Raw genomic sequence first — 21,672 nt, forward strand, 5'->3', positions numbered from 1 at the left:
TCAGAAATGCATTTGAACAATAGACCCTGTCGACTGCAAGAATTTACAACACTGTAAGAGTTTACACCATGGTGTGATGTTCAGCTCTCTGGCGTGCCTTTCAGTTTTCCGTGTGTGTGGGTGGTGGGGGTGAGTTGGCGTTTGAGGATTACCCTTATTTGGCTTCCTAATGACTGGTTTTGGCAGCCAGCCTTCCGAGAAGCACCTAATTCGGGTCTCTCAGGATTTCGTCAATTACGTGTTGAAATTACACTACTGTATCCAAGGAAAACTAGCCAATGGCAGCAAGGCGGCATCCCAATTGTTCAATCTCGGTAGATTATGAGTCGGAGTTTTCAATGAGGGGGTCGACGACAGCCTTTCAGAAGGGACAGATGGAAGAGATTGGTGCGTCGTGACACTGGTGGATGGCTAATTATATTATTACCAAACTCCAGATCTCTACCAGGTGGGGATAGCTATAAAGTCTGTTTACACAACGCTTCTCTGCAGCTAGTATATGACCCTGTTGTCAAATTAATTTTAACGTAAGCAATCTGTGTAGTATTTTTAAATACTAACTGCAAAATGCAAGGTAGGATGCTGCATTATTTTAAATTCGATTTAATGATTTTTATTACCTGATTTTAAAATGCAATTGATACCGGATTGCTCCGTGCGGTTGGGTCTGCGGGTTGGATTCGTGAAGAACCCAGACCTATTTTGATAATCTGTTTTCTGCAAATAAATCAAATGCACGGTGCGTGGATGAATCGACAGTGGCAAAGCATAGAGGGAAATCCAGGAAATTATCACATTAACCCTGGTCACCAGGAACGAGCGGAATAACACCAAAGGGCAAATAACCGAGCTGTAAATGGAATCATTTAGTTATGGTATGTTGATGTGTGCGAATGTATACTGTTGCAGTTCTGAGCATTAATTTAAATTGACTAGAGAGATGCGTTTCTTATTTTGCAGTGCTTCAAAAGTAATTCATTATCTTTTAGGCGCTTTGGGACGTCCCAAGATCATCTTGGGCACCGTTCCTGTTTATTTTTCTGATACAGCCCATTGGTAAAGCGGAGGGGGGGGGGGGGGAACTCTTGGGTATTTTTAAATTTACAATTTGCTCCGAAGGCGGGCATATCTAATTGGGCGACGTGTGTTTTTTTTTAAAAAACGCATCAAGATAAGGAGCCCCGCTAGGTTTTAGTGTAACAGGACGGGCATCTCTGGAGAATTGAACGCACCTTAAATGAAGGCAGTGCTGTGATTTGTATCTCAGGCGCCAGGGCGCCCGGACCCGCGACCCCCACCGATCGGCAGCAGGAGAACCACAACAACGGCGGGGATGGTCCAGGAGACGCGGGGAGCTTGGTCGGAGGTAACGTGCGGGGCTGTGCGGGCTGCTCACCATGGAGCTTGCTTCTTGTGGCAGAGCGGGGTAAGTGAGGGCGGGGACAAGAGATCCGCTTTGTAACAACGGCATACCGCTCAGAGTGAGTGAGTGGCCTGTTGTTCCGATCGAATGCACCATCGGGCGTGATCTCCCGTTAATAAGGTTTATTGGGACATTGGCGAGTTTGCTTCCAGAGTCAACTGCGAGACGCTAATGAGGCTTGGCATTCCGGTCACACACAAGCGGTGGGGCTGGCCCGGAGCTGCCGTGTGCGCACTGGGGCTAACCCGAAGTGTTTGTTGGCTCTGGATGAGACTGTTTTGCCATAATCTAGCGTGACTTTGTCTGTACGCACGAACAACAAAGCACTTGGGTTCTCCTGCAGCCGTGCCTTTTGGATGATGTGAATTCCACCGGGTTACAAGATCCACCGTTGAATGGCAGACTCTCAGTGCGTCCGGCGGACCTACAAGATAAATGTTGAGGTGTTGTTTCGAGGCAGTGCAGGCAATGGCGGTGTCTTTAATTGGTTCGAATTTCGCCGGGGATGTAGTTTCCGTGCAGGCTCTTGAAAGTTACCTCACTTAAAGGAGTCTTTAAGTGGAGCCATCGAGTCCCTCTTTGCAAGATACTTTGAGGGACGTAGTCGGGAGATTTTAAGGTTTAAGCAGTGTCTTCAGGATTCACTGCTACTGTGGTTAACCCAGGTAAAGCAGACCTCAGCCAAGACCACGTGGAAGACGGCTTTTCTTACACTCTGAATTCTGGTGCATTCCAATCCCCGGATATACTAACACCAAAGGTAATTCTGAGTGGCAGTGAAAGTGGTCTGTACATTAGCTCTCAGCAATACGAATTCATTCTTGGCATCCGAAAGATACTACCTCAATGCACTCTGTGCTAACTCAGTGTAACTGCACTGTGTAATGAATTGACCTGTACGATCGGTATGCAAGACAAGTTTTTCGCTGTACCTTGGTACAAGCGACAGTAATAAACCAATACCAGTAACAGCTATCACCAAGACCATCGGTGGATAATGTGGTACCAGTAATTTGCCATATCTCTGGACAAGAGATGAGCTCACAGACAGCTGGAAAAGTAGTTGTGTGCTATAAGTGTTCAAGATAAAATTGATTACACTCTGGTTAATTCATTACTCTGCTAGAGTATTGCCCCAGGGATGACAGTGCAGCTTTCCTGCCCAGAGCCATGTCTCCTCCATTACATGGATCACTGTCTTCCATATAGATAACATTGCCACCTTCCATCCTGAAGCTGCTGAGATCCATTCTAATCTCATTAGTCATCCACTGTCCTTTTCCAGCATTGGATTTCACCAGTAACCTTGGTCAGATAACTAGCATCAAAGTCAAGATGGCGTGGTGGGGATCTTTGATGATGGATGTTGCCTTCTTGAGGCAGCGCCTCCTGTAGATACTGCTGATGGTGGGGAGAATTGTGCTCGTGATGTATCGGGCAGGGTTCACTACTCTGCAGCTTCTTATGTTCTTGCATTATGGGGAGAAAAGTGCAGTAGTGGCAAGGAAAAAAGGTGATAAAGAGAGAAACCACAGCATCATAAAGTATTATTTTTTCTTCTTGTGCTAAGTCCAGAGTAGTACTTGAATCCACAGCTTATTGACTCTAGAGCAAGAGCTTTACCTTCTGAGTCACAGGTCCTCCCATTGGAGGAGTCAATAGTTTTAAGAGGTTTGACACAGTAGATGCTGAGTTGAAAGTGACTTTGCTGGAGTGTCTAGTACCAGGGGTCACAATCCCAAAATAATGGGACATCCATTCAGAAAAGATATCAGGAAAGACTTCTTCATCCAGGTGGTAGTGTATCTTTGGAATTCTCTATCCAAGATGCTCTGTCTGTGAGCTTATTGAAGGCAGAGATCAATAGATTTTAAGGGAATCAACAGATGTGAGGGTTATTGCAGGAAAGTGACTCTGAGATAAAAGATCAGCCATGATTTCACTGAATAGTTGAGCAAGAATGTGGGGGTGAATGTCCTACTCCTGCTTCTGCATCTTGTGTAACACTAAGACAGGTCTGACTGGGCCAGTGATGTTTCATTTACACTCAGAGTAGAGTATGAATAACATGTTGGCATGCTTTTCAGTGGGAAAGTAGTACAGTAATCTGCCATGCACAGGAATGCAAGATGGTGTTGCATCTAAACCTGTTGGTGAATTGTGCTGTGGCATCTGTGGTTTCAAAACAAAAGTAATGAAGTTGGGTTCAGGATTTTTTGGGGGATCGAATAACATTAGTTTGAATTTAGAATTTAATTTTATTGGAAATGGTCAGCAGGTCAGATAGAAACTAACATTTCATGTTTATAACTTTTCATCAAAACTGACAAAAGATAAATACTTGTGAAATGAGGGGAGAGGACAGAAGTTAATATCCATGATAGCATAGAATGCCAGAGAAAATAGATGTTATTATGCAAGGCAAAAAGGTATGGTACTCAAACAATAAAGGAAACAAAACTTGTTCAGGGTGAGTGTAAATGAAGGATATAGAATAGTGAATTAGAAACAGACTTGCTCACTCTCCGTGATGTGGTCATCTCTGTACTAGACAGAACAAATGCAGATTGGATGATTGTCTTATGGAACATCTTCATTTACGTGTAAATGTGACTTGAGCATCCAGCCAGTTGTCCCTTTGTTTCTCCATCCTTCTCTCTGTCCTCGGTTTCCTGCATTGTTTCATTGAAATTTAGCAAAAGCTCGGAATAGTACCACCTTCGACCACGCACACTTCAACCTTTTGGATTCACCAGTGAGTTCAGCGATTGCAAAAAGTGAGCTTTCCAGTATTTTCTATGTAATTTCAGGGTCCCAGCTTCTGAGGTATTTAGTTTTTGTAGCAAATGATGGAACTTGCCGCAAAAATTAATTTCCAAGATTCTACAACCAGGTACAATGGTAAGACAAGCAAACCATTCTCAAAGCCTCCGTCTAACCATTTTCAATGGTTTACAGTCTCGCTCCATGTTTTTCCCTTCCCTAGCTACTGCTGCCTCTCTCTGCAGACTCTACTCCCCTACCTTATTGCTTTTCCCCTTTGCTCCTTCTCTTAATTTGCCCTCTGCTCTTTCCTTCTGTCCTTCCCTGCTCGTATTAGTGCCGCTCCTTCAAACTGGCCATAATGCAAGACATTGACCAAGTCCACTGCTTTAAAGTGAGTTTGAAAAAAAATGTTGTTCCTTGTCACGTAATCCTAGTTTTATTGATATATTGGTTATTGCATTATATTTTTGTGTGATAACTGGAATCAAATAGCTTTGCATATAAACTATAAAACCAATAACTACAGTGGGGCACAAATCTATAGAATTCTATTCAAGATGCAGCTTGGGAGAGGTTCATATGAATCAGCATTAAAAGTGGACCACTTACTGACTTCAGAGTTCAAAAAACAAAACTGCAGGTATACAAAACTGCATGTATGCAAAACCTGAAATAAAACAGATTGCAGGTCAAACAGCATCTGTGGAGAATGGGTTAGAAAGGTTGTTGACCTGAAACTTTCATTCTGTTTCTCTCTCCATAAATGCCAATTGACCTGCTGAGCATTTGGAGGGCTTGTCAGACAATCAAAAACTTAGAGGTACAGACAATTTATCTTAAATCAACAATCATAATGAGAAGAATAAACATCAATAAAATAATTTTGTTAAGAATTAAATATAAAGAAGACGCAGGCACCGAAAAAGAAGTCAGAATTAGGACTGAGCTGCTCAAAAATAATTACTCAAAAGCATGAAACAGTAACATAAAAACATTATAATTTTTGAGTCCAATCTCTAAATCAGCTTCCATTTTCTACTTGAATGTATAATTTCAACCAACAAATATAGTAATTTATTTATAAGGTTTGGTACATAATGCTGATGCTTGTATTCATTATAATTGTATCTAGGTTTTTTCAAAAAGCTGATTTTTTTTGGGGGAGGGGGTCTGTTTGATTGAAATGTATTCAAGCCAGCAGGAAATTACTCCTATTTCTATTTTTGTGTGGTTTCTTTTTGATTCAGAAGTAAAAGAGGGGCTGATAAAATATCCACTAACTCAGGAAGAACATTGTGACAGCCATACACAAATATCTAATTAGTCAGGGCTTGCTGTGGGCACAAATCTGAACTGGTGGACAAATGGTCTGTTCTCAATATATCCAACTTGCATGCATTCCTCTTGGACTTGCTCTACTTTCCTGGTAGCTGTTGCTGTAAAGGAAATGGGGAAATACTGGAAGTCTGGAGATACTAAAGTTAATGGGCAGACCAGAGATGTCATGTCCAGGAGAAATCAAGTACTATACCCAAGCCATGTGTTGAGTGTGCATTGAAAAGTATAGGAAGCTAACTGTGTGGAAATTGGAGGGGGAAATTACAAAGGTGAACCACAAGGCGATAAAGGGAGAACAGAAGATTGACACTGATACTTTAATTATCATTTTCTTACCACACTGTAGAGATGGTTATGCTATGAACAGCAATAATGGCATTCTAAATTGGAGCAAGTGTTCTGTGTGATGAGCAGTTACCAATGCTGCTTCACAGGGATCAATGTTGGGACTGTGGGTCTTGGATTATCCAGAGAAGGCTAAAACAGTTGAAACGCTATGCTTTGGAGAACTGTAAGCTTTTGGCTGATCTGATAAAGGTTTTTTAATATTTATTTTCAAGTTCTGGGCCTGGCTAGCAAGGCCAGCAATTAATTACCTTCTTGAACTGCTGTAGACCTTCTGGTGAAAAGTACTCCCACAGTGCTATACGATAGGGAGTTCCAGGATTTAGACCCAGCAATGACGAAGGATTGGAGATGTATTTCCAAAACAGGATGGTGTGGGATTTGCAGTGAAACTACAGTTGCAGTGTATTCCCATGTGCTTGCTGCCCTTGTCTTTGAGTGGCAGAAGTCCTGGGTTTTTGTAACTGCAGTCCATTTTGTAGATGATAAATATCACAGTCACTGTGCACCAGTGGTACAGGTAATGAATGTGTACAGTGGTTGATGGAATGCAAACAAGTGGAGGTTTTGTCTTAATTGGTTATTGAGCTTCTTGAGAGTTGCTGATGCTGCACCCATCAGGGCAAAGGGAGATTATTACATCATGCTCCTAACTTGTGCCTTTTTAGATGGCAAAAAAGATCTTGTGGTGTCAGGAGGCGAATCATTCACTGCAGGATAGCCAACCCCTGACCTGCTCTTGTAGCAAGGGTATTTGAGGTTGACCCTGTTCCATTTCTGGCCATCCAACTAGACATTGATTGGCCTGGGTTTATAAAATAGCAAAGAGAACAATTTGTGTTCCAACTGATAGTTTGTCCAGTTAAATAGATTGGGGAAGATCCAGTGTCACAACTTCTAAGCTGTATGAGACTAAACTTTGCTTAACTATCAGGAAGTGGTTCTCTCACTAATGCATAGTGGACCCCAAAACGTGGTGGATGCTAACTGACCGCAGGTGATATTTTAGTGGCAAAGCTAATATCTTTGCTGTCAAAGGATTGGTACAGAAGCAAGTTTGGGACTGACTGATGCACAGATCACCCATGGAGTCAGAAAAGCAACTTTCTTCGTTTTTTTTGCCAAAATTGGCCTGGGTTTTTAATTTGGCATTACAATCTCCCAGATGATCAAATAATTTTAGGTGAATGGAGAATGTACACAATGTGTTGTAAGCAAACATAGAGAATGCTGGAACCCTTCAGCAAAGAGATAACACATGGAAAGAGAAACAAAGTTAATGCTTCAAGTCAACATGCAAAATTTCAATCTAGTGGGAGAGATTGGATAGACCAAAGGACTTTTACTTGCTCATTCTTGTTCATTAGTCTGGTGTTTGGGGCCTGGGCAGTAGTGGTAAGAGGTGATGGGAGAGGCATGTTGTGTTGCTCCAGATTCCCAGCACCTGCAGTCTTGCTGCTTTCAATGGTCATAACTCAGACTCTCAAAACTTGTCACTAAATATGACCATTCACCATGCAAATCTTTCTCAATTCATATAGAACACGTACAAATTCTTCACTACACAATTGGATGATTCATAACTTTTTCCCATGTTATTTTCATAACCAATAACTGAAGAGGTTTAAAGTAATTGAAAATAAAAACAAAAAATTCCTTCTGTTCTGAATATTGTTGTTCGCTGGGTATCACCAGCAAGCCCAACAGTGCCCAACACTAATTGTTCTTGAGAAGGCTACTGTAAATTACTCTTACATGGTAGGTGAATCAGGGTAGTGTTGATGGACATGTGACAGAATAGAATGAAGGGAAGTAAGTGGGGGAATGGGACTGATAGGATTGCTGAAAGTTAGCATTGACTCAATGGGCCAATTATCCCCCCCCCCCCCCCCCAATCTCATCAGAAAAACGAGAGTCAATGAGGGAATCTGCTTATGTCATAAAACCAACTGAAACAAGAGAACCAAAATAGTTATCAGAAAACATTAACCCATAATTCATTTATTACTAAGACAGGAAGCTGTTTTCTGTTGTACTTGTGAGAAATGTCACAGGACTGTTCTTCACTGGAACTCCTAATTAAGTCACTTTGTAAATCTGACTTTTTCCACTTGTTTTGTTCCTGATGTGATGTACTGTATTCTGATTTCTTAAGCACGAAGGTATAATATATGCCTGTGGTATAGTACTTTGTCATTACTACCTGTGCTTATATTGAATTTAACCAAACTAATTCTGGATAAAGAATATGATCATAGGACATAAAATGCAATATAAAAGTGGATATAAAATGCAATATAAAAGTGAGTCCCCATCTGTGCACTTATTGTGCATATCATATAAGCATATGAATTGGGAGCAGCAGTAGGCCACTCGACCTCTTGAGCTTGCTCTGTCATTTAATAAGATCGTGACTGATCTGATAGCTCACATTATCTTAATGTGCTAAACATTTCACTTCCCTGAATAAACCCAACTAGATCTTCCAGGCCACACTTCCCTGTCCAAAGATTGACACCTATGGTCTCTCCCTGCCTACATTTAACAAACTCGAGTCCCATAGTGAGGTTTCAACAGTGCCGCTGTTCAAGCAGCCCATTGAGTAGGCTCCCCGGCTGAAACAGCTGTAACCGACTTCAACAGGCAGTAAAACTGGGAAGGGGGCTTTGTCGGCTGTAAAAGCTTTAATGTTTTTTTAAATAGTTCTTGAGTATTGCTAACATTCAGAAGCATCTGGTGACAGCCTGGTCTGTTCATCTTCAACGTTCATCCCATTTTCAACTAAAAGTACAAGTCTTACCTGGCAAATATCCATAGCAAATGTTTGGTTTCTGTAGAAACAGAATCCACCAGTGGATACAATGCAGCAAACACATGTTCACCAAGGGAAGCAGTGACATAAATGGGTACAGCTCTGATAATTTGACAAAATTTGATCACAACTGAGTTCCATTTTCTTAAGTGAAAACCATTGGGTATATATTAGCTTCCATTAGTTTCTTCTTCTGTAGAAGACACAGAATAGCATGGTTTTATAAAAGGTCTTTTTATGTAAGTCCTGCCTATACTATTCTTTTTGTGGGATATGCAGAACATCTTACCTGCCAGTCCTATTCAACTACCTTCTCTCTCTTTTTCTGATAAGTGTTGAAGACATTATTGGTGCTGTTAATCCAGACTGGAACATTTCACTCAATTTCCCCCTGTTCTCTTCCCTTCCATCACATTTCCATCTGTATTTCTGGGGATATGCTATCAGTCAGTATCCAACATAAATCCATGGGCTCACAGCTAACTTCACTGCACTTGCTCCTATTCTGCTCTCTGCAAAGCCCCTTTTCCATTCCTCAAGTCTGTCTCTGTGCCAATGAAATTTTCCTTACTGGTGTTTTTCATGTGTATTCCTGTTTCCTCAATGAAAGCTTCCTCTATTTTGGTTGACAGTGGTCCTGACTGTCTCTGTTCCATTTTCTGCACTTGAATCACAATAGGATTACCCTTGTCCTCGCTTTCAACCTCAATAGCCTTCACATTCAATTGATCATCTATCATTTCACTCAATTCCTGCATGATTCTACCACCAAACCTATTTTCCCTCCATCCTTTTTCAATATTGTGAAGGGATTATTCCCTCCTGAACACCCTGCCACATATCTTGGTTGCCAAATAATTCCTCCTTCTCATAACACCATCCAGGCCCCAAATGTTTTGTAAATCAAAAACTGCAGATGCTGGAAACCTGAAATAAAAGCAGAAAATGCTGGAAACGCACAACATGCCAGACAGCAGCTGTGGAAAGAGAATCAGTTAACGTTTCAGGCCTAGAATCCTCCTTTAGAAATGGGAAAGAGGAAAAAAGTGTGAAAGATTTCACTACTTAAAACTAAATTGTCATTCTCCCCTTCTCAGTTCTGATGAAAGGTCCTGAACTTGAAACGTAACAGTTTTTCTTTCAACAGATGCTGCCTGATCTGTCAGATGTTTTCAGCATTTTCTGTTTTCACTCCAAGTATTTTTTTTCCAGGTGAATTAGAGATTTTCTTATTTTTTCAGTTTAGCAGACTACATTAGCTGTTCATGATGTGGTCTCCTCTGCATTGGTGAGGCAGGCAATCATTTTCCAAGACTCCTTAATTGGTCCATAAGTATGATGGTGAGTTTGCAGTTGCCTACCACTTTAATTCACACTTCACTCCCACCCTGACCTCTCTGAATTCCTCCTACAATGTTCCATTGAAGCTTAATGTAAATTTGAGAAGCAGTATCTCATCTTATGATTCATGATTTTACAGACCTCCAGACTGAATACTAAAGTCAATAATTTAATAACCAATGGCCTAACTTTTTCAGACATCAATATTAGTAATTCTCCTGTTGTCCCTCCTCTCGATACAGATCTTATAGAATTATAGATAGAGCCCAGAAACAGGCCCTTTGACCCACTAAGTCCATGCTGACCATCAAGCACCCATTTTTATGATACAAATCCTACCCTAACCCATTCTCTTCTTCTCCCACATCCCCCCCCCCCCCCCCCCCACCAATTCTACCATGTGCTTACATGCTAGGGAATATTTACAGTGACCAATTTACCTACCAATGAACCATTTTTGGGATGTGGGAGGAAGCCCTCGGTGTCATTGGGGAGAATGTGCAAACTCCACACAGACAGCACCCAAGGTCAGCATTGAACCCAGGTCTCTGGTGCTGTGAGACTGCGGCTCTATCTGCTGTGCCACTCTGCTGCCCTGTTTCATTTTGTTTCTTTACATTTCCTGTTACCACTTTTTATTTCTGCTCAGAAGATCATTCAAAAAATAATTAAGACATCCCTCACCTGCAGGGCATATTGGATAACATGTTTATCCTCCTAACAGGCATTCCCAATCTAAAGTAATTCAATTTAACAACAACCAATTTCAAAACCAGGATCAGTACAGTATAAATGCTGATCACCCCACCCATCTGATGAATTTGACTTGCAGGGCCTCACCACGAGGGAGTGAGCTGGCTCTAGGCCATTAGTTGCAGTGAGCTCTAATTGATTTCTGCAAATAATACCCTACAGCTATTGGGGCATTGGAGCTGGTACTTGCATTGCACCAAGTGACTGGCCTGGTCCTGCAGCTTATAATCAAAGCATTTGAGGCATTTTCTGAGGGGGGAACTGAGCTGAGGCGTGATGAATGGTGGTACCTTGGTCATCATGTCCCACTGCTGCTGCCTCTGCCTCTCCCTCTCCCTGCTGTGGCCTCTGTCTCCTCGCTTCCCTCTACTCCCATCTCTCCAGCAAACAACTGGAGTGAAGAGTCTCTTGTGGCTCTGGCACTGTGGGACAACTCTGGAAAAGTTTTGTCTACAGTCTTTTGAATTACAGGCAAAGCTGTCCAATTTAAGGATATTTTGACAATTATCACATGTTCTCCAGTGTTAAGCTAAATCTAAGGAATATTAAGTTAATGTCCCAGCAACCACCAAGTAGAATGTTGGGTGGTGCTTTGGAAGATTTACTTTTGGCCAGTCAGGTGCCTGATATACCATCAGTTGAAGGGCATCACCACAGACTTCCCTGTTTGAACAACAGAAGTTGTGTTTGGGAATGCTAGCAAACTTGTGAATATCTCACCAATCACTGACATTTGTTCTCCTCTTTCTGAAATTTCAGGAGGTCTAAACAATGGAACCAGTGGAGAAATGGCACAAAGACTTGTTCGTTCTCAAGCTTCTGGACAGAAAGTTGAACTCAAAGGAAAATGGGACCACAGGTAGGGATGTTCAATGTACTAGAATGCTATTAGAATAACCTTAATTTGAATAAAAATGTCAATAATATACAGTTTTTGGACTAATTTTAAAAATCGAGACTTAAATTATTTTTCACTGGTCCAAATTTCTCCCATCTTTTCATGAAGCCCTGACACTTCCTGAGTTGGGAAGTAGTAGGTGGTGGGAAGGGAATATCTGGTAGCTTCTTAGCTTCAAGGTGACAAGAGAAAGGATTCTGCTTGCTGAGTCAACTGAAATCAGCAGAGGGAGGAAAGAGGCAGAAATCCTTTTGGATTGAGTAGCTGAGAACAACACTGGGGGTGCATTGCCTCAGCGTACCAGGGATAAAGGGGAATTCAATTTGACTAAATACTGACTACGTAAATATGTGGGGTTGTTCAAGATCCTACTGTGCTGTTAATGAGGTCAGCAGTGAAGCAGCTGCATAATCCTGTCAGGGCTGCTCTATTGCAGGCCAAAGAATCAAACTGAATAAGATGCAGTGTCAAAAACTCGGATTATGGTGCTTTCAGGATAGAATTAATACATCTGTATTATTTTTAAGGCTTTTTTTTCCCTCAGTTTTTCTCTGCCACGTTATATTCAAAAATAAAGAATACCCAATGACCTGCTCTGAAGCCTCCTCTTTTAGATGGAGGTCCATATCAGATGTGAGGGAAGCATAGGAAAGCTTGGTGTTTTTTAAAAAGTGTTTCTCAACAATCAGGAAGCAAAAGGCTGTGAAAAATTCTAGTTTCTCTTCCTAGCTTGCGTACGATTAGCTGCATTTCATTGGTAGATCCTGATGGGTGCTACTTGACCTCAGTTACTGAGCCACATAGGAACAATTTTTTAAATTTCAGAAATAAACTTTATTCATAATAGAATATATATACAAAAAGAACAACATAGTGCAAAAATTATTTTACATTCTTAGTGTTATCTGGTCAATAGATTCAGTAGTGTCGATACTTTTTTTTAAACCATGGCCCCCTGGGGTGATACACCCTTTCCATGTTTGAGGGACTTCCTCCCATAGGAACAAGTGTGTAATTCCCAGGATTTCTTCTCCTGGACATTGCTGTAGAATAGCCACGAGAATAGAGCTTACTCAGAGGGACCACAATAAAGAAAGCAAGGAGAAAAATCAAAAGACAATGAATTTTCTTTTTGGAGCACTTTGACTTTGCCTAGGTGCTCCAATAAAACATTTTGGAATTAGATCTATGGAACAGTAAGCTTTAAGACCAAAACCCTGTCAATTCCAAGTAATCACTAGGAACTGCACTAAAGCATTAATATAATAGATGGTGAGGTATTTTCATATAATAAAAATAAAAGAAAATGCACATGCTCAACATCTGGAACAAAAGCTGGTCAGACAGCATCTGTGGAAGGAGAAACAGCCAAAGATTTTGCCTTAACATAATGCTATTTTGGTTATATTGTGAAGGGAGATGTAGGGAAGTAAATTCAACAGCCGCAAAAATGTGTGCAGTGATCAGATGCCCAGTTCCTGCCTGTTCAGTGCTCCGCATGATGCCTTTATGCTGCCAGCCAATTATAATGATTGAAGCACCCAGTCAGCACTGACCAAGCTATACATTGGTGGTCACTTCAACATGGATCAATATTGCGAGTGGTTAGCACCAGTAAATTCCTTCTGGTTAGTGTGCATCTCTTAAAGGAGAGATGCAATATGGCTGGAAAAGATGCTGCCAGCTGTCTAATGTGACGCTGAGATGATGTAAGAAATAGCACAATTTATTAGTGTAAGCCTTAATGGAAGAGGTAGTTAGGAGGAAGGGTGTTCTAAATCTACAGGGGCATAGGCCATCCTCCTGACACATGCTCAGAAAGTAATGGGATTTGGGTCAATCCAGGCATTTGAGCACCTACAGAAAAGCTCTGCTGCTAGAATTTGAATGACCTCATGGGCTTGATTGAGTCCAGTGAATGGATCTTCAGCGTGTCTTGCCCTGTCTCCCCTGGGTATGGTGTGTTGCAATTCAAATTCCTGCTGATGCATCCAAGGAGCACTGGTTTGTGTAGAAATCAACAGATAGCCATTCAGCACCTGGCATAACACAGCCATGTGTCTGCAACAATGTTAGAAAGCAACAAATGGTTGGAGAATCCCAGCCATTGTCTATTGTTGTGGAAGATTCCCTTTAAACTGTTGAGGTTGGCAATCCTTCCTGTTGAATATGTGCTCTACAATAGGAATGTAAAAGATGTTAGCTGTGACATTAAGCTCCAAAGTGGCAGAGTTGGCATCAATTAACACTCTCAGTTGATCAAACCAGTGCTCTGCCCAATTCTTGTGGTCATTCAGAGCGCACACACCAGCGCTCTCATTGTGAGCACCCTGACTTCAGCCAGAGATGTAGAAGTGCAAAATAGATCCCCAATTGGCTTCCATATTACCCAATTACTACCACCAATCAGAATTTATGTCCCGAGGTGTATAGTTTTGAGGATCAAATTTCATATACTTGGTCCAGTAACAAAAAAAGCACACATATGTATCACCTTTGCTGCCCCTTTCATGACATCCTAGGGGCTTTACAGACAATTAGATACTTCTGAAGTGTCGTCACTGTTGATTTGTAGGAAACACGGCAGCCATTTTCACATGGCAAACTCATTAAAAAAAATGAATATGATAATGACAAGAAAATCTGTTTTTGAAATATTGAGTAATGCTTTGACAAACACATCCAATGTATCTCACAAGGAAAAGGTATAAATAAACTGTTAACAATTACTGTTATCTTTGAGTGATGCATGACAATTTCATAATTGATCCATGCAGTATAATGATATAACAGCATTTCATTCATTGCTTACATTATAATAAGTACCCTTGTGCAAACTGCTCCTGCACTTTTCCAGCAGAATCTATCTTGTATCAATCTTTATCTGTGGCAGGGTGACAAGATGCCTTTGTGTTATGCAAATAAAAACTGCTGGAAACCCAATTAAAAGAAAACCAGAAAATGCTGGAAACACTCAGCAGGTCAGGCAGCATCTGTGGAAAGAGAAACAGTTAAAGTTTAAGGTCCATGATTGGATGATCTGACTAATCCCGAAGAAAGGTCTTATTCTGAGATGTTAACTCTTATTTCTCTTCCCACAGATGCTACCTGTGCTGCTAAGTGTTTCCAGCATATCATCTTTAATGTGTTTTGTTGATATGATATTTAATGACAGGGATATTATTGCACTATTATAGTGAGAAGTATCCACTTCTAATAGTGCAATAATGGCCCTACATTGCTGCATTGTCAATAAGTGGAATTAAGAAGAACACAATAAAGCATCTTGCTTTGCTGGGCAAATCTTCCTGTAATTTATATTCCTTTTGCCTGTTGCTGGTCTTCCTTTCTCAGTATGGGCCTACTCTGATCGAAGACTTCCACTAATGCCCTTGTTAAAAGCCCACTGGAGGTATGAGCCAGTTTCCAGGCAATACTTTCTTTCACTCTCTCATTTGTCCTCTGGCCACACTGCTGCCTCCTTGTTCAATATACCTCAATTCAGAATGAAGCAACTCAAAGCTCCCCTCTACAGTGTCTCCCAGTGACCATACCATGACTGTGAAATATTATTCACCAAGAGTATACATTCCTGATTTAGATCTGAGGTGCATGGCCTCATTGAGTATAGCCTGTGCTTAACATGCAGGCATTATGCTGAGCCAAGTTAGTGTTACCCAGACTGCATGGCAACAAAGTGGAAACACCATCCCCTCCTCCCGCCAGACCAGAAGGTGAATCTAAAACTGGTTAAACCTTAACAAATACAGCTGCGGTTTGGGGTTTAAGTTGAACACAACTGATTTTAAAGTAAGAAGTATAAATAATGATCACAAACTCAATTATTAACTTTAGTGCTTCTTCCTTTTTCAGGAATGATAGCTAAGCACCTCCTACAAGTACTTAAGATCCACGACTGTTTACCATTCTGCATTACTCGATCAGATCGTGGTACAGGTTCGTATTCTCTCTCACATACTGTTGCTTTAGAAAGAAACTGAGAGCCTTTGTTTTGGAGGGTAACTACTGCACAGAGGGTATTGGGCAAATCTATATCATTTCACAAAAGATGGGCTGGCAGTGTAAATATGTATGTATACTACCACAATCCCACTGCTCATGCTTTTAAACAGTTCCTAGGTTTTGTCTTCACTCTACAGCTGCTCCAAAGATGATCATCTATTGTATGAAGTACATCTGTTACTCATTCAAATATGACCCTTGTTATTTTATCAAGAGTTAACTCAAATTAATATTTTAAATTAGTGGATTTGACTCGATGGGCCAAATGGCCTAAATCTGTTCCTATATCTTGTTGTCTGAAGATATATTTCCTGTACCAAGTACTGCTGTATGTGGCCATCCTTCAAGGTTGAAAACTCAGTGTTTTCTTCATAAACCAATCTTATAAATGGACCTTGACAAAAACATTGAGGCTCTTTTCTACTTTCAGTGAAGTGTCCCTGTTTTGATGATAAATGCTATGCAATCTCTTGGTTGGGTTACATCTAAAGAACTGTAACTTGGTGGGGAATTATATCCTACAAGATTTGAAAACAAGTATAAAGTTTCCTTATTGGAGGAAGGCTAATTTTAGTGAGTTAAAGAATCTTGCCTGGGAGGTTTGGACTTAAAAATCAGTAGAAAAAAAGAATTTGAACAATGGGATGCCTTCAAAGAGGAGAGAGTTTTGGTCCAGACTAGACACATCCCACCAGGTGGATAAGAAGGAGGAACAAAGCTAAGGCTTCATGGAGGACTAAAGATATAAGGCAGAATATAGTCCTCACCCACAATTGTGAAAGCCACATATGGGCATTGAACCCTACTTCCAGATGTTCTATTTGGGTTGTAGAATCCTCCACATGGAAACAGGCCCTTCAGCCCACTGAGAAGCCCCAACTATCAACCACCCATTTACACTAATCCCATTTTATTACCCCAAATTCCCATCACCTGCCCTCCCTCCCCACCCAAGATTCTACCATTCATAAAGACATGGAGCAGTACAGCATAGAAACAGGCCCTTTGGCCCAACTTGTCATGCCTACTGAGTTGCACAGCTTGTCCCATTTGCCTGCATTGGCCCATATCCCTTAAACCTTTCCTATCCATGTTCCTGTCCAAATTCCTTTTAAGTGTTGCAATTGTTCCCACTTCTACCACTTCCTCTGGCAGCTTGTTCCACGCACCCACCATCCTCTGAGAAAATTTGTCCCTCATGTTACCTTTAAATTTTCCCCCTTCACCTTAAACCTATACCCTCTAGTTTTAGACTCCCCTACCCTGGGAGAAAGACTGTGACCATTCACCCTTTCTATGCCCCTCATGATTTTATATATCTCAATAAGATCACCCCTCAACCTCCTGCTCCGGGGGAAAAAAGACATAGCTTATCCAGTCCTTCCTTGTAACTCAAGCCCTCCAGTCCCAGTAATATCCTGGTGAATTTTCTGCATCCTTTCCAGCTCAGTGACATTTTTTTCTATAGCCCAATGACCAAAACTGCACACAATACTCCGTGTGGTCTCACCAACTACTTGTACAGTTGTAATATGATGTCCTGACTCTTGTACTCAGTGACCTGACTGATGAAGGTGAGTGTGCCAGGTGCTGCTTTTACCACCCTGTCCACTTTCAGGGAACTATGTGCTTGTACCCTGAGGTCTCTCTGCTCTATAACACTCTCCAGAGCCCTGCCATTTACTGTGCAGGTCCTGCCCTGGTGTAACTTACTAAAATACAACCCTTTGCACTTGTCCAAGTTAAATTCTATCTGCTATTCCTTTGCCTGCTTACACACTTGGGGCAAAATGCACTAGCCAAGTAACCTACCAATCAGCATGTGTTTGGGATGTGGGAGGTAACGGAGCACCCAGGGAAAATTACACGCATTCAGCACCAGAGGTCAGGATGAAATCTCAGGCTCAGTTGCTGGAGTTATGAGGCAGCAGCTCTATTAGCTGTGCCACTATGCTATTTAAATTGAAGGAGCTTAACTTTGTAGAGTACTACAACTTTATGCATCTTTTGCTTTCAACCAATTTTTACCCTGTGGAGGTTAAAACAGAAAAGTTAAAGGAAACTTGCTGTACAAATGGTTCATAATATAGTGGAGAACTAGGATGAAGATATCTTTTAAAAGCACTAACAGACAAACTGAGAAAATGAATATTAATGTCTAACATAAAAGGAAATCCAAGTATATAAACAATAAATTGATTGGTAAAGGAAAAGGGATTCTGATTCAGAGCTCAACAGAAGATCACCTTGTGGAAGCACCTGAGGTACTTTTGTATTTATCTTCACTTAAGAGGCTGCTGCCATTTTAGCAGTAAAGGGAGAAGTGGTTGCAACATTACAGAAGATGCACGTGGAAAGGAAAGATGTTGGCACTGAAAGCAGAAAAATCATCTGGTGTTTATTGGATAATTCTCAAATCATTGAGAGAAGTAAAATTAAAAATGTTAAGCTTGAAAATTGTTCCAATCCTCCTCAGATAAGGGAGCGGTGCTAGAGGTATGGAAGACAATAATTGGAGTCGAAATTAATTGGCAATTTATGGGCTAATAAATGAAAGCCAAATTCAACAAAATGCAAATTGGATTTAACCAACCTCATTGAGTTCTTCAATGAAGTAAGTGGGGGGGAAGGAAGCTTGCTTATATGTCTACATTTTCAGAAGATGTTAGCCAAAGTCCTGTAGCAGACAAAATTACAGATTGAGGTATGAAAGAGATACTGGCAGTGTGGATATGCAGTTGGAATTAGGGTGGAAGCCAGTGAATGGCCAAGCCTACAATTGTCCACCACCACTGCTAGACCACAACTCTTTTTGATGTGTTTATTATCAGAACTTGGGTGTACATTGCAGGAGATACAAAACTACAAAATTATTGTAAAAACTGAAGGATCACAATGGGCTTTAGAAGGAGATAAAATACAGAAGAAGTGAGCAGACAAGGGCAGATGAAGTTAAACAAAGAAATATGAAACAATGCAGCTTGCTGAGAAAAATGAAGACATTTTCTGTAAACTAAATGGTACAATCTTTGGAACATAGAGGCTGGGGCTGCATATACCCAAATATTTGTAGGTGGAGAAGATTACTGGGGGGGAAAAAAATTGGTTGGGGTCCTTGGTTTTGTTAATGAAGGCAAGAAGGTTATGGTAAATTGAGGCTTGAGCCAGAATTTTACCTCAGACTCACCTTAGGAAGGATGTTATGACAGAAGAGATCTTTAAGAATGGAACCAGGAATGAGGGAATTTAGTTCTGTGGAGGGACTGGAAAAGTCAGGGTTCTCCTATGTGCAGGGAAGGTCAAGTAGAGATTTGATGGAGACATTCAAAATCATGAAGGGTTTCAATAAGAGGAAGGAATTGTTTCCATTTCAGAAATGTTGTTGACCAAGTTTTACTGCATAGACGAAAGGAACAATTTGTAACCTGGAAATGTATTGCTCAAAATTGTACCAGAAATGGACTCAGTAGTAACTTTCAAAGGGGAAACAATTGCCAGACCCTGGGAAAAGATCAGGGGAATGGGAGTAGCTGTTAACCGATTTCAAAGAGCTGACCCATATATAATGGGTCAAATGTCTTGCTCCTTTGCCATGCCTTACACTGTACTCTATATGGATTGGTTATAATGTTCAGAATTCATTTAGTTGTTTGCTATTCCCAGAGCATACCTAGAAATTCATATTTGCTGGCTTCTGAAGGAGTACATAGAAGCATCCTAAATATTATGGGGTCATGGTGCGTATGTGCCCCATAACCTCTTATTTAAATCGTTATTGTGGCAGAAGTCTGTGCTTCTGCTTGCTACCCCACCAAGACCTTCCATCATTTCCCTCAACAACCTTCTGCACTTCCCTTGCTATTACACAGTAGCTGAACATGTTTTACAATTACCTTTAAATCACTTGCTTTTTTTTTACCTCATTACTTCACATTTACCATACTCATTCCAATTCACTATCGTCTACCACTTGTACAATTTATCTAATTCATTTTGTACATGCTTGGCTGTCTCTGATTTGACTGCTTCCTTAGGTTAGTATAGTTTGCAAATTTTAAGCTTCCATTAGTTTCTGAAGTCATTGATATGAATTTGGAAACAGCAGGAATCCCTGCAAGTGGCAATCCACTCAGTAATTCTCCCCACCAACATCACTCTTGTAACCAGCTTCTTGGCTAGTTTCACGCTCTCCCTTGGATTGGAGCCATTTTAAGCTTCTCTTGCAACTTTTTGTCATGGATCTGTAAAAGGCTTTTAAAGAAATTTGTATATTGTTAATTTATATATGTTCCATAGTCCACTTGAAAAATGGCCAGGAAGGGGTCACGAGTGTGGTATTTGCATTTTGAAGCCATGCTGTTACACAAATTTTCTCATAACGTTTATGGTCTTACTTTGCTGGAAATGGATAAGGCTGCGGTTCTTAAATCAGCTTTGTCAGTGTTTTTAATAAACCTGTTGTTAATTTGTTTCCAGTGATGTGTCCCTGCAACAATATCCAACAACGTTTATAAATTCATTCTCTCATTAAATCTGGGAGAACGTTGCGCATCTATAGAGCAAGTGAAAAATTGTTCTGCATCCCAAAAGGCACATTAAAGGGGGTTAATGTTTATTTTGTGCAAGTGACTCCTCAGCAATATTCGGTTGTTCATGAGGGCCCAAAGGGTTGTGCACAAAAGAGATTATCTTTGACTGACAACTCTCACTCTAGCTTGTCTATTGCAAGCTCCACCACATGTGTAGTTTTTGGGTTGTAGGATGGGGGTGGGGAGGTGTTTGCGGTTCAAAGAGGCCTGTAGTGGAGAGAAGATTACGTAAGGTGCATTGCAACATAAGTCTTGGGGGGTGGGTGAGGGAGTCGGAGGAGAATAGGAGTGGAATGGCTGGGGTGGGTCACTTGGGATCCTGAGCTCAGTTCAGGGTATTAGTGGGAGATGATGAGTTTTGAGGTCACAATTGGACTGGGGTCTAGTGGTGGAGGGTCCGAAGTGGACCTGCAGCACATGACTGGTAGCGGGTGTGGGAGTGAAATTGAGATCTTGCCCTTACTTATACGAGGATCCCTGGGCTAGACTCCACTCCTATGAACCTGGTCAGACTGGGCACGTTAAGAATATAACAAATAGAAGCAGGAATAAGATGTTCAACCCCCGTTTAATGTTATGGCTGATCTTTTAGTTTGGTGCCACCTTCCTGCACTGACCCTCTTATCCTTTGATTCCCTTAATATCAAACTACACATTGATCTGTCTCAAGCTGGATTGAAGTGGGCCTCACTGTCTTGTACGGCTGGAAGTGATGCTTAAATTGGCCAAGCTGGCATAAGTGGATTTTAAGACATTAAAACACAATTACATGCCATTTGATATCATCATGTGTGTCTGGGTGTGATCATTTATCTGCATGTCATATGCATGGAGACCAGGAATAAATTTGTCATTCTGCTCAAAGCGCACAGTAAGTTTCATTGTGCATTTAGCAGTTAGGTTCTTGATAAAATTCCTTCTTGTAGCCCAAAAAGCTTTGCACTGGGTGGAAGAATTTTGTACATTTTTTTGCTTTGAACCTGCTAAAACTTCAAGCTATTTAGATTAATAATAGGGTCCATTCTATTACCACTGTTTGTAGAAACAGACTTGTCCATGCTACCTATTTCAAATTGGCATCTGTGTTTAGGCCAGAGCTGGGTCTTCTGAAGATCTGCCTATTATTCTGCTCTAGACTCTGATTAATTGTCCCCTGATACAATATGGGAAAATAAACACTAGGATGTTTTCCCTGCCTACTGCAGCTCATGCTCTTCTTATCCTCCTTGGGCTGTGTGTTCCTGCTTATGTAAATAGTTATACCTGTGAAAGGAATGGTACTAACTTGACTATTCCTTTCACAAATATACCTGTTTGCAGGACACGTGGTTCTGAATGTTGTGGTCATCCTTCAGTAGACAAAAATAAGTGTCATTCATCATTG

At 41.0% G+C, this 21,672-nt stretch overlaps 1 protein-coding gene across 2 annotated transcripts in view; it reads left to right on the forward strand.

The window, feature by feature from the left end:
* Positions 1 to 394: 394 nt before the first annotated feature.
* Positions 395 to 21,672, forward strand: part of LOC127577877 (uncharacterized) — a 34,288-nt gene continuing 13,010 nt past the window's right edge. Inside the window, exons 1-3 of one of the 2 annotated variants that reach the window (XM_052029512.1) lie at positions 395 to 448; positions 11,538 to 11,637; positions 15,550 to 15,633. In XM_052029512.1, the coding sequence (XP_051885472.1) occupies positions 11,550 to 11,637; positions 15,550 to 15,633 (172 nt within the window). In that variant the 5' untranslated portion in view covers positions 395 to 448; positions 11,538 to 11,549. Of the gene's footprint in view, positions 449 to 1,364; positions 1,427 to 11,537; positions 11,638 to 15,549; positions 15,634 to 21,672 lie in introns of those variants that run through there. The other variant, XM_052029513.1, reaches the window with a different exon arrangement.

Source organism: Pristis pectinata, chromosome 14, assembly GCF_009764475.1.
Source record: "Pristis pectinata isolate sPriPec2 chromosome 14, sPriPec2.1.pri, whole genome shotgun sequence".
Classification (NCBI taxonomy): Eukaryota; Metazoa; Chordata; class Chondrichthyes; order Rhinopristiformes; family Pristidae; genus Pristis; species Pristis pectinata.